Source organism: Thunnus albacares, chromosome 4 (assembly GCF_914725855.1).
Source record: "Thunnus albacares chromosome 4, fThuAlb1.1, whole genome shotgun sequence".
In the NCBI taxonomy this organism is placed as follows: Eukaryota; Metazoa; Chordata; class Actinopteri; order Scombriformes; family Scombridae; genus Thunnus; species Thunnus albacares.
Genome location: NC_058109.1, coordinates 26,731,151 through 26,743,204, shown reverse-complemented (window position 1 = coordinate 26,743,204; position 12,054 = coordinate 26,731,151). Strand labels below are relative to the sequence as shown.

The window sequence follows — 12,054 nt, the reverse complement described above, 5'->3', positions numbered from 1 at the left end:
CCCCATATATGTATTTATCTAAAGTTACTGGATTCTGTAACAGAATGTATCTTTTGCTTTTGTTTTTTTAAATACAGCATGGGCATTACCAAATGGACATGTATGATCAAATGCAATCAGATAAAATAGATTACATTAAATTAAGAAACAATAATACCAGAGAGGCTTGATAAACATCTGTAACCACAGTTAAAGTAAGACTGTACAACTTCTGAAGCAAGAAATAGAATATTCTGCCTCAACCATGACTATTTGAATTAATAAGTAAGAATTAAGAAATAATAAAACACAACACATCCATGCTTAATTTAATTCATTCAGGGAGTTTATTTGGTTTGACCAGTAGCTTATGATGGCTAATGTAAGCAAGCGTTAGATAAATATTGTGGTGTAAATGATGTGACTGAGTCATTTGCTCACTTATGACTTTTCTCCACTTAAGCTACTTTTAAGCTACATGTTAGCATTTAAAGTTACTCCATAATTACCACTTTTCGCCACTTTTTTGCATAGCCTCGCTTTAAGACCAGACATTCTCTAAATACACACAAATTCAAGCCAAGGTGAACTATTTTGTTTATATCATTGACACTTCCACCCTGACACATCTGAATTGTCTGTATTTTTATTTTCAAAGTCAGTTGTCATTTTTGTCATGTTCACTAGAGCAGCAGCTAACGATTATTTTCATTATCGATTAATCTGTCAGTTATTTTCTCAGTCGATTAGTCGTTTGGTCGATAAAATGATGAAAAATGTCAATCTCTGTTCCCCAAAGTCAAGATTCAACCTAAAATTTCTCGTTTTGTCCCAACCAACAATCCAAAGATATTCAGTTATTTTTTCTGTCGATCGACTAATCATTGCAGCTCTAATTTTAACTCATATTTCCGCAGTTAGCCGGTAACAGCATACAGGATAAGCATTGTTGCTATAGTTGTTATGATCACCTGCAGATGAATAAACCTGATGTAGAACGGTGACTTAACTGTTGACTGAAACTATGTTTGAGATGTCCTGAAATATAATTTTACTGGACACCTGCCAACCAATCAAAAGTAAGTGTTTTCTATGACTACAATATAACAGGATGTGGTTTATTTCTCTATATATCAGCCAGTATGGTCTGTTTTCAGTTTGACATTCATTAAACAAAATAGTCCACAGTGCTGAATGTATCATTTTTAAATGAAGAACTTTGCCTGAATTAAATATAGTATAAAGTTAGAGAGAATTAATAAGCAAGCCTAAGAATCTGTGGAAGGCAGCTTGTGATACTTTTTGATACTTGATGTTATGGTCAGCTTTTGGTTGTTACTCAACAGGTACTAAGGTTCAACACCCAGCCCTGTTATTATACCAATGTCAATTAAACCAGCACAGTAGATAAAGATACTGCAAGTGAGCATATGATAATAATACTATCAGGAAATAAAGGGTGGAGCAGAAAGAAACCATAGTCATTTTCTATTTCCATCAAAAGCGAAGAGGCTGTCCTGCCACATTTTTGTGTTGTGTATTTCTCACTCCCTCCAGTCAAACTATTGATTTTTGTTTGGCTTGTCATACTCTTAAGAAAGCTGTGGCAGTTTTGCGCTCAGCCACAGGGCAGCTCATCCCAGTGGCAACTGCCGTACAGGGCTTTCTCTAAGTGCTCTGCCTCGTCTGAAAAATATTCACATGGTTGCACAACACAAGCCCAAAGTCAGGAGAGTGAGAGTTGCATGACTAACTTTTGAGTACATTCATTCACTAATAGATGGGCATGTACATGTTTCCTCTGCAGGGAATAGCGTGATGAAGCTGTTGGAAAGATATTTACTCCCCTTTTTTTTTTTTTTAAACATTTGGCTGCGTCACTACACGAGGGAGGAGGCTGGATCGAAAAGAAAACAGACTAAAGATGAAAAGTGCTTTATCAATTAAATCTGCTTATGAAACATGAGATCAAATCAATAAAAGCAGGTAGTGAGCTATTTCTTTGTTCTGTCGAGAAGAAGGGCTTCTTGGTTTTCTGTAATAGGAAGAGGTATCTTAACTAGTGTAGGAACATTTTTCAAGCCTGTTCAGGACACGAGTGATTTACCTCAAGGCTCATGTCCTATACAATAATGTAATTAGACAAATAAATAAATAATTGGGCGGCATTACAGCAACCTATAGTACCCTTTTAATAGGAAGCACTGACTGCACAAAACCGAAAAGTGGCACAAATAGAAGCACTTGCCCAGTACCTCTTAAATTAATGATGTCCTCTACCAACACATAAGTCTCCTGCTGCTTCTCAGGAGGCCAAAACACATTAAGATGCATGTCTTGGGAGTTGTGCTCATGGGCCTCACAGTCTCTAGATAAAAACCTGCAGCATCTTAGAAGTGAAGGCTAGCAACAGGACCGGCTTATATCACTTACACCATCACAGCGACACGTCATGCTGCCTCCCCGGATGGCGCGCAGAAAACAATGAGTCATGCTTCATTAAGAAAAACCAAAAAAAAAAAAAGCTTGCTGATGTGAACATGCCCAGTAGTGACCTCAGTCTATCACGTCAAATTTAACCTGATACATGCTGCGAAAGATGCCATACAGCGTTCATTCACAGTAAATAGTACCAATCACTGAGCTCGGCCGTTCAAGCTGAGTCACTCCGATTTAATGAGTGTTGAAGGGGAGGATAGTAGAAGCAGGGGTTAAGGGGTTGTGATGTGGTTTTTGGGTTAGTGAGGGATTTTTTTTTTTTTGTGAGTGTGTGTGTGTGTGTGTGTGTGTGTGTGTGTCTCTGACCAGACAGCGGAGGAAGGAAGCAACATGTGCTTTGATTTATGACTTAACTAAAGTCTGAACACACTGCAGATATATGTTTTCTTTGCTCACAGCTGTTGCTCATTTGCAGAGTTGAGACGTTTGATATAAGAATATTAAACACTATTAACAACAAGGATATCAGTGCACCTGCATGTCATTAGAGACTTGTGAAAACATCCTTGCTGTGTTTCCTTTAAAAAAAAAGGGGGGGGGGAGGAGAGGGACTTTGATTTATAAGAACTGTACAGAAATCTTTGTATCTATGTTTTTTTGTTCAAGTTTTCCTGTCAGTCAAATTTTCATGTTTCAAAATCTCAGAACCTGAGGGCATAAATCACTTTTGGAAACAGACATTTGCCGGGTAAATGGATGCATGGATGCGTGACAGTAAGAGGGAGAGGAACAATTGGATTTGTAGGTTAATAGCATCCTCATTGACCACATAACTTGCTCATCATGCCCCATTTCAGGCAGCAGTCAAACAGCGCTGTGCTAAAATCCAAATGTAAGTACTGCAATGAATGAGCTCAGTTCAAATCGCCAGGAGATTGGCAACTGGCACTATTAGTGCTTTTAGCGCCCAATTTATCCTCTGCCCACAGATGCAATAATCCCTGATGTAAAGCATCAGTTTGTGTTTGGCTCGGTGCAGCGGTGGAGTATCTCTGTAAGCAGAGGCAGACGGGCTGGATTATTCCCGGGTCAGGACCATGGGATTAGGCCCGGGGATTATCACAGCTCAGTCAGGGAGACAACAGCCTCGTTGGCCTCTGGGATTACACAAAAGGTTGATAGCTGTCCACACGACCACCCAGCCTTTGTCATGCTTTCTCCAAGTCTGTGTATCCTCTGACCTCCACTCACTCATCCCCATATCAGGGTCAAAGTGTCCTAAATGCTGATTTAATATCACTGCAGGAATTTAAATGTGACCCTAATTCTGTTTTGGTCGTAAGTTGGTTGATAAATGTTGAATATCAAACAAATGAAACAATATTGCAACGAGTTAAGAAACACATAAAAGGCTGGAAGACATTGTTGAAATCAATATAAGAATATTAATGAGAATGTTTTTCATATATTACAACATAGTAAATGTAGTCAAAATGATCAATTTAATGATTTTGTTATGTAGCCAAAGCTGCTCAAAAGTGTAAAACCTAAGCTTCAAACTAATTTTGTTAGTTACAATTAACTTTTTTTTTTTTTTAATCATTAGTTTGGACGACCAAATCATGTAAAACGATAGTGCGACAGGAACATATCAACGTGACACACCTTGTGACTCACCGTGATCTTGGGGGAGCATGTTGCAAAGAGAACAAATGTTACTTTAAAGACAAATATGAATTTGCCATACATGTGAAGTGAAACGCAAGAAAATAATGAGATCTTCTGAGTCATGCTAAATGTCCTCTCTTTGCTTTCCAGAACCACGCTGTGCGAATGAGTGATTGATGCCAATTTCGCTTCTTCAGGTAAATGACATTTAACACACACAAACTAACAAGTATTTCATTTTCATTTCAAAAATAGTTTTAAGAGTATTACCTTCCAAAATTGAGCATGTGGGATTAAGGTAGAAGATTAAAAAAAATATATAGTGGATTATAAAACACACAAACCCTGAATTTCCTGGTCTGAATAAAGTTCAGGATATTATGTTTCATTGATTTTCAATGAGATTTATGGTTGTTTTTGACTAAAACCCTCTTGTCCCTTGTGTTGTGTATCCTCTATGTAGGGCAGAATGGGTGTGTGTCCCCTGCTCCTGCTGCTCGGTCTAGCCCTCGGGGCCTCAGCCCAGGATCATGTCCCCGTCACAAGTAAGAACCATGTCCAAATAATTAAATCAAATGTCTTTACTTACTCACCTTCGTAGGTTAAAAAGCTCCCAGTGAAAAACTGCACAGTACTTTGCTTGACCTACTCATGTCTTCTCCTTTCCAGGTCCTCCAAATATCACTGCCAAACCCACAGACCCCCCAGCCGCACCCTCCCTCAACATCACAGCCGCACACACACCAGCCCCCACAGGCCCACCCACAACACTCGCCGTCATCCCGGTGACGACAAAAACAACCACCACCACGACCGCAAGCCCAGCTGTTGATGAGAACGTACAACCGGTGGGTCCCAATGCCACCAGGAAGTTGGCACCAATCCCTCCTCCCCTACCCCCAGCTCCAACTGATGCCCCTCAGGCACCACCGAGCACCGCGCCTCCACCTCCTCCCACCACAGAGGAAGAAGGGAACTGGACCACATCTTCGGTTCCAGACACCCCAACTCTAGAAACCTATTCTGATGAGGGGCCGGACATCACGGTGGAGACGGAGACCACCACAGAACCTGGCATGGAATTCACCTCCGACACGAGCCCACATGGTGAGTGGTGGTGCATGTGCAGGGGACTGTGTGTCATTATGTTATGAGTCATGAAGGACAGATGTAGTGAGAGGATACCTAAAGGCTAATTCCAGATTATTACAACTTGAGTCTTATTTCTATAGTTTCTGTCATTATTCCCATTGGTAGTAATAAGTTGTAACCAGGAAGTAAATACTCACGACCAGGGTAGGAAATTACCTTTTGTTTTTGTTTTGGTTTTTTTACAAGGGCTTTTTTTGCCCTCCTGAAATATATTTGATTTCCAGGGAAATTTTTTCAAACAATGGGAAATACCTTAGTTCTATGTTGCATGACAGACCAATATTCAATGACTCTTGTTTAAAAAAGCAAAAGGAGCAGCCAAACTTATAATGCAAGGACATTTAATGGGTAAAAGTCCTCACACTGAGTTATAATCCCAGTTACAGATTATAACTGTGTGAGTATTTTTGCCCATTTAATGCATATTTTATTTTCAAAAGTATAAACAATAAACACAGTGTTGCGTAACAACGTCACAGTTCAACATCTCAACAACATTGCCGATTGTCTGGCCTGTTATTTATGGCATTCTATGGTTTAAAATAACATGCGCTATGACAGCTTTAGTAGCTTTTTTTTAAGCACAGGGCAGACCAGAAGAGGGTCAACAACTGTCGATTTCTAACGTACTTTCATTATCAACTGATTGTGACTCGGCTAGAAGTGACAGGTTTGTGAATTCAAAAAAAACGCTTCATGTTGTTAACGTTACTGTTAGTAGCTGTCGTAGCTGCCTCACAACCTCGAGCAGGAGGAAAGGGCGGGGGTTGTACTGAAATGGAAGCCTAGCCGTCCCGGCCAATTCTGAGTCGCACTTTGAATACAGAGCAAAATTCCAGACACGCTTTGCAAAACGTATTAAGTCTTTGTTTAACTGTTTATTTTACGAGGGCATTTAAAAATCCCCCGTCATCCCAAGGGAAATTTTACATTTTTCAGGGACATTTTGCCCCCAACTTCCTGGTTTAACTTTCTAACTGCTCGGATTTCTTGACCACTCAAACTTTGCTGTAGCTCCTGTATGTCGCCATGGTCCCAGATCTTAACCATTACTTTGGTGAGTGGAATGTTAACATAACAGATAGAAATGATGGTCAAAACCACAAAATATAAGACCAAGGTTGTAATAAACAGCATAGTTAATATCCACCCTCAAGCACTTATTACCATTATGCAGCACAGGGAAATCCCAGGTTCCTCTACCAACAGTAGCCTTAGAAGACCAGAATACCATGAAGAAACGTGCAGTTCTGATTAAAGGGGCAGTGACTCATTTTATCTCCAATGGAAAAACGGCTACATACCATGCAACGGGCTTTTCTTTTACCCTGTCTGCACATAAAGCCTACACAGTTCTCACATTGAGTGCAGTTGCTCAGAGTTATTCAGAGAAGTGTGAGGCATCATCAAAGCGGTGTTCAGACCCTGTGTGTTGTATCCAATAGTTGTTGATTGTGTCTTAATCCACCTCTGAGGGGATTTTACTTACTCGTTCTCATTTGATTTTATCTGTGGCAAAACTGCAGTTGCAGGTAAAGAGAAAAAATAGATTTGGTGACTCTTCAGTACTTGATTCATGTTCATTCTTTTCCAACCGTCTCCAAGTTGTGTGTCATTGGCAGATCGCCTGATTTGTTTCTCCTTGGTTTGAGATCCCAGTGCTTTCTCAATGCTTTTTGTGTGCCTTCAGGCCTGTATTTAGAGCTGCCTCTTGTCATCAGATCACCCTAGACACATTTTAAAGGACGGGTTCACATTTTTTCAAGTCTGTGTTAAAATAATAGTCAGGTATCCGTATAAATATTGAAACAGTTTTTGCTCGCTGTAATCGTTCCTCCTGTTCATACTGACCATTAGAAGATCCCTCCCTAATGCACTTTCAATGTAAGAGATGGGGGACAAAATCCACAGTCTGTGTTTTGTGCATCATGTATTCCAAAGTTTATGTGAAGGTTATATGAGGCTTCAGCCATCTGAGTCAGTCAAATAAAGTGGATGTCTTCCTATGTTGAAATCTTTTTAGTGCCAAATTCCTGCTTTTTGTTTTCCCTGTTGAGCCGCAGTGGACGATAGTAACAAAAAGAAGGAATACTGTACTAAAAAGGCTGCAACTTTAGAAGATATTTTTCTTGATTTGACTAACTCAGACTACTGAAGCCTCATATAAGCTTCAGATAAACTTTGGAATGCATTTTTACACTGAGGATTTAATCCCCCATCACTAACATTGAAAGCATGTTACGGAAGTGATCGTCGAATGGTCGGTATGAACAGGAGGAATGATTACAGCAAGGAAAACCTGTATCAATGTTCATATGAGCACCTGACTATTGTTTTAAAACAACTTGAAAAACTGTGATCCAATCGTTTGAAGCTACATGTTAGCATGGCTTTGTGAATTAGATGTAGATAAACAGATTGAGGGGATCTGAATGCTTCAAGAAAGCAAAGATTCATTAGAATCACTCCTCAAACACCCGAACACAGATCGACGGTACACTGTATGATCCACTTTAGAGTGTGGGGCTGTTTTTGTTGTTGTTCCATCTAGCTCTGTGTTATTCATGTAGGCTGGCGAAACAGTAGCAACAGCTAGAAAGAGCAAGCAAGTGAGCTTTTCTGGTCAAGCGTCGCCCTTTTAATATTTTAGATAGTTGAACATTTTTCTGCTTTTAGACCCCATTGTAGCAGTGCTGCAAATATCCTGACGTGACATACCTGCATTTGACTAGTCATCCACAAGAATCCAAAAACTGCCAAACTGGAAGACCCAGACCTCACCAAAAGCTGTTATTTTAAAAACAGAGAATGTTGAGAGAACATTTGTCTTTCCCAGTTAGGGAAAATGGTAATATGTGCAAGAGTTTGCATATTGTTTGAGTGAAGTGTGTTTCTGACCCTCTTCATTTTGTGAAATAAACAGCATTCATGTTAAGCTCTTAACACTTTAACACAGTAAACCGTTGAAAAATCATTTTAATTTCAAGTGTTTTTCAGCTGTATGCTTTTTAGCAGCTTTGAATCTTTATGCCGACGGTCTCAGTAATATCTCTGTAAGTGAAACATGATTCCCCCCCACCCTTTTCCTTGACATTAATTATTCATTTGCATGTTTATAAAGAAATGCACACATCACTATCAAATGTCACTGCTTGATTTGCAAAGATGGTTTTTGTGATTAAGTATAATAACGGCAGGTATGTTTGAAGTCATCCTGCATTAAGTAAAACATGAAATTAAACTCTTTTAGTACAAAATACTTGAGAAAGTGAATTTGAAGTAGAGGTTTAAGTGAGCATTACACACTCCTGGTCAACATAAATGCAACAGATGGGCCTGCAGTGCACTATATGATGTGTCTGTTATATAACATAATCACTCCGGGTTCATAGGTGTTATGTAATTGCTCCATTGTCTCCCTCTGGCCGTCTGTGGGCCTTGCGTGGAGAACTGTGAGCAGTTTTAGATGGCATTAAATCTGTCAAGGCTGTGTCAGTTCCACATGATATCCACGGCCTGTTGTGCTCTCGTTCCCTTCAATGTACACATTGTCCGAGGGAAAACACTGAGCAGTCCTTGGAATTGTGCGTGAAACTGCAACATAACTGGGCGGCGTTCCAAACTACTTCCCCCCAGAAAGCGCATATGGAGCATGAAGTCAAATGACGCATTCTTTGTTGCATATTTTGTCCGTAACGTTAAGAGCTTTCTTGAATTTTGAGTCGAGCCACGGAACAGCTGATTTTGTTGTTGCATTGTCACCACCACCACCGTGCATTTTTTTCTAGAGAAATCTCTTCTTTTGTTGTGGCCTAATGTGTCTTACAGGCCAGTCATCGGCACACAAATGGCAGCCAGTGTTTTCTTTTACACCAAACTCCTGTTGTTGTTCAGGCAAAACTCATGTCTTTTGTGCTAACCGCTGCAGTGAAAGGTCACAGGGAAGACTATAGGATTGCAGTAACTCGCGCACATGATGGAAACAAATTGGTCAGCCATTGTAATTTAGAGGACACACCACAAAGAATAGATAACTGGGTCTATATAATGTCTAATCTGTAATGTTGACAATGTGTGACAACAATCCTCGAGCCTTTTTCACCAGACGATTCTGAACAAAGGAAAACGCATCACAGTGGGCCCTCATGCTTTCTGGTTATGACATGTAGAAAGCATTCAACATTTACTCCCTGAATAATTCATGCAGAATTCACATCAAACGTACATGTTTCAGTATTTTCTATAGTCATCCTTTTGTCTGCTGTCATGTTGGGTATGACCAGTTATAGAAGCAGATAGTTGACCCCTCTCAGTTAAACTGTGATTTATCTGCTCTAAGGGACAGCACTCTCTCCAGTCCACATCTCCATTTGTTTTTGTTTTTTTTTCTTCTGAAAGCCAATGAAATATTAACATGGACAACCATTATGGAAAGGAAAGATACAGGCTGGTGTTGAAAGAGGCAGAGGTCATCTAACGGCCTTCAGATCTTTTTTTTTTTTTTTTAAATCTGCATCACAACATGTCAAACTGATATAAATGAAAACTGCATTTTTTGGGACATTAAACGGTGGCTGAACATCTATTACAGTGTTCAGTAAATTAGAAAAATTTATATGCAAAGATTTTCATCGTTTCAAGGAATTGCTCAGTATTTTGGTAAATATCCATTGAATATAAGGCTACAGCCAGCAGCTGGTTAGCTTAGCATAGCACAAAGACTGGATATAAATTTGTTTAATCTGCACAAAGACTGAAGTATAAAAAATGACAAGTTGCGATTTAATTGGGGGTTATGTGCTGGAATATTTCTTGGCCGCTCACAGTGACTTACATCGATGAGTTGGCTTTTGTACCAATTAAATAAACAAAATAAACGTGTGAATTAATGAGCTTTACAGGTGCTGGTGGGCGGATTTTGTTACATTTGGACAGAGCCAGGCCAGCTGTTTTCCCCTGTTTCCAGTCTTTATGCTAAACTAAGCTAACTGGCTGCTGGCTATAGCTTCTCATCTTAGAAACATGAGACGATCTTCTCACTTTACTCTCTGCAAGAAAGCAAATAGGCACATTCCCTAAAATTTCGAACAGTTCTCTTCTTAGTCGTCTGTGGTCAAGAAGTGAATGTGTTTTATAGAAAAAAAAAAGTCTGATGATTTATCAAGTAAATATTATTCGATAATTAACTTTTTCAACACGTTTTAAAACTTCTTGACAAAATGTGGCATTTGGGATCTAATAAAACATTCACATTTAAGTCACAACCCTGCGAGCTCACTGTATGTGAAACGGTGTAATTGGAGAATAATTAGGTAATGGCAATGGAATTTGACATTTGTGTCAAACCACAACACTGACTCACCTCGAGTATTGAGACACCTTGTTAGATTTTTATTCTCTCTAACTGACATCGTGCTCTCTTTTGCAACAAATTCATCCCCTCTCTCCTTTCTCTCTCTGACCAAGACAACAACCCGTCTGACGAAATGCCAATCATAGCGGTGATGGTGGCCCTGTCCTCCCTGCTGGTCATCATCTTCATCATCATCATCCTCTACATGCTCAGGTTGGTGAAATGGAGTTACACACTAGCCAGAGACCTGTGGTGAAGGCCTAAGGTGCTGCTGTTACCATGGCAATGACTGATTGGCATTCTGCTGTGAGTCTATGTGTGTTGATTTGTGTGTGTGTGTGTGTGTGTATCTGTGTATTAATATGCTGTTTGATCTTTGTTGATTGGCAGGTTTAAAAAGTACAAGCAGGCAGGAAGCCATTCAAACTCCTTCAGACTGACCAACGGCAGATCAGATGATACAGGTAAAAACACCGACATGTGCATCAGTGTTTGCGTGTGCTTCGTATGCATCGGCGGATGTGACTGCACACTTACGGAGCACTCATTTATTTGTTTTGGGTCGTATCAGCAAATATGTACAGCCGGCTTGACCAAACTTGCTACTCTGAGTTGTTTCTGATAAGACTTGATTGATCTTGCTCCCCAAACCGATAACATTTCACTAGTTGACTGTTGGCAGAAGGCTTTTGTTCACTGTGATTACCTAACCATCAGAGCTGCAGTCAGCTCCCTCACATGCGGCAGCGTTGAGTCACATCGCCCTCTGGTGGGCATCTTAAGAAAAGACAGCCAATGATGAAGTCAGTGTTACTTGATGTAAGACAGCTCCACTCTCATTTTCTTACCCCGTCTCCCATGTCTTTATCTCCACCTGTCTCACCCCTCCCGTTCCTTCCCCTTCCCTCCTCTCCTCACGCCTGCCTCCTCCCTTCCTGCTCGCCGGCGTAGAACTCCAAAGTGTGCCGCTATTGGCCCGTTCGCCCAGCACAAACAGGAAGTACCCGCCCCTTCCTGTCGACAAGCTCGAGGAAGAAATGAATCGTCGCATGGCTGATGACAACAAGCTCTTCAGGGAGGAGTTTAATGTATGGCACACTGGAGCACACACCCTCTGATAACACACTCAGTCTGAGATTCACCTTTGACCTTCATCTCTGTCACCTTAAACAGTGATTCCCAACCAGGGCATGTGTAGAGAGATTGTGGAGTAGCTCAACTAATTGGATTTTTTTTTTTAATTATGTTTTGATTAAAAATGTGTCCACACATTTATGTTTAGGAGGCAAATAATCATGCAAATTTGTGTGTTGCTGATTGTTAGTAAATGTTTTGTCACAAAAACCAGCAAGATGCCAACTACAGTTACTGCACAGTAACGTTACACACCTCCCACCAAACTGAGTCAGTTATTAATCAGCTAAAAGTAATGAATAAATGGTGTAAAGAGCTAGTTAAGTAAT

General features: G+C 40.2%; 1 protein-coding gene across 1 annotated transcript in view; it reads left to right on the top strand.

Moving 5' to 3' along the window:
- The window catches only part of ptpra (protein tyrosine phosphatase receptor type A), a 28,929-nt gene that overhangs the window by 5,680 nt on the left and 11,195 nt on the right, over positions 1-12,054 (top strand). Inside the window, exons 2-7 of the mRNA XM_044349229.1 lie at positions 4,237-4,283; positions 4,550-4,631; positions 4,756-5,193; positions 10,705-10,804; positions 10,982-11,055; positions 11,543-11,679. Of these exons, the coding sequence (XP_044205164.1) occupies positions 4,263-4,283; positions 4,550-4,631; positions 4,756-5,193; positions 10,705-10,804; positions 10,982-11,055; positions 11,543-11,679 (852 nt within the window). The 5' untranslated portion in view covers positions 4,237-4,262. The remainder of the gene's footprint in view (positions 1-4,236; positions 4,284-4,549; positions 4,632-4,755; positions 5,194-10,704; positions 10,805-10,981; positions 11,056-11,542; positions 11,680-12,054) is intronic.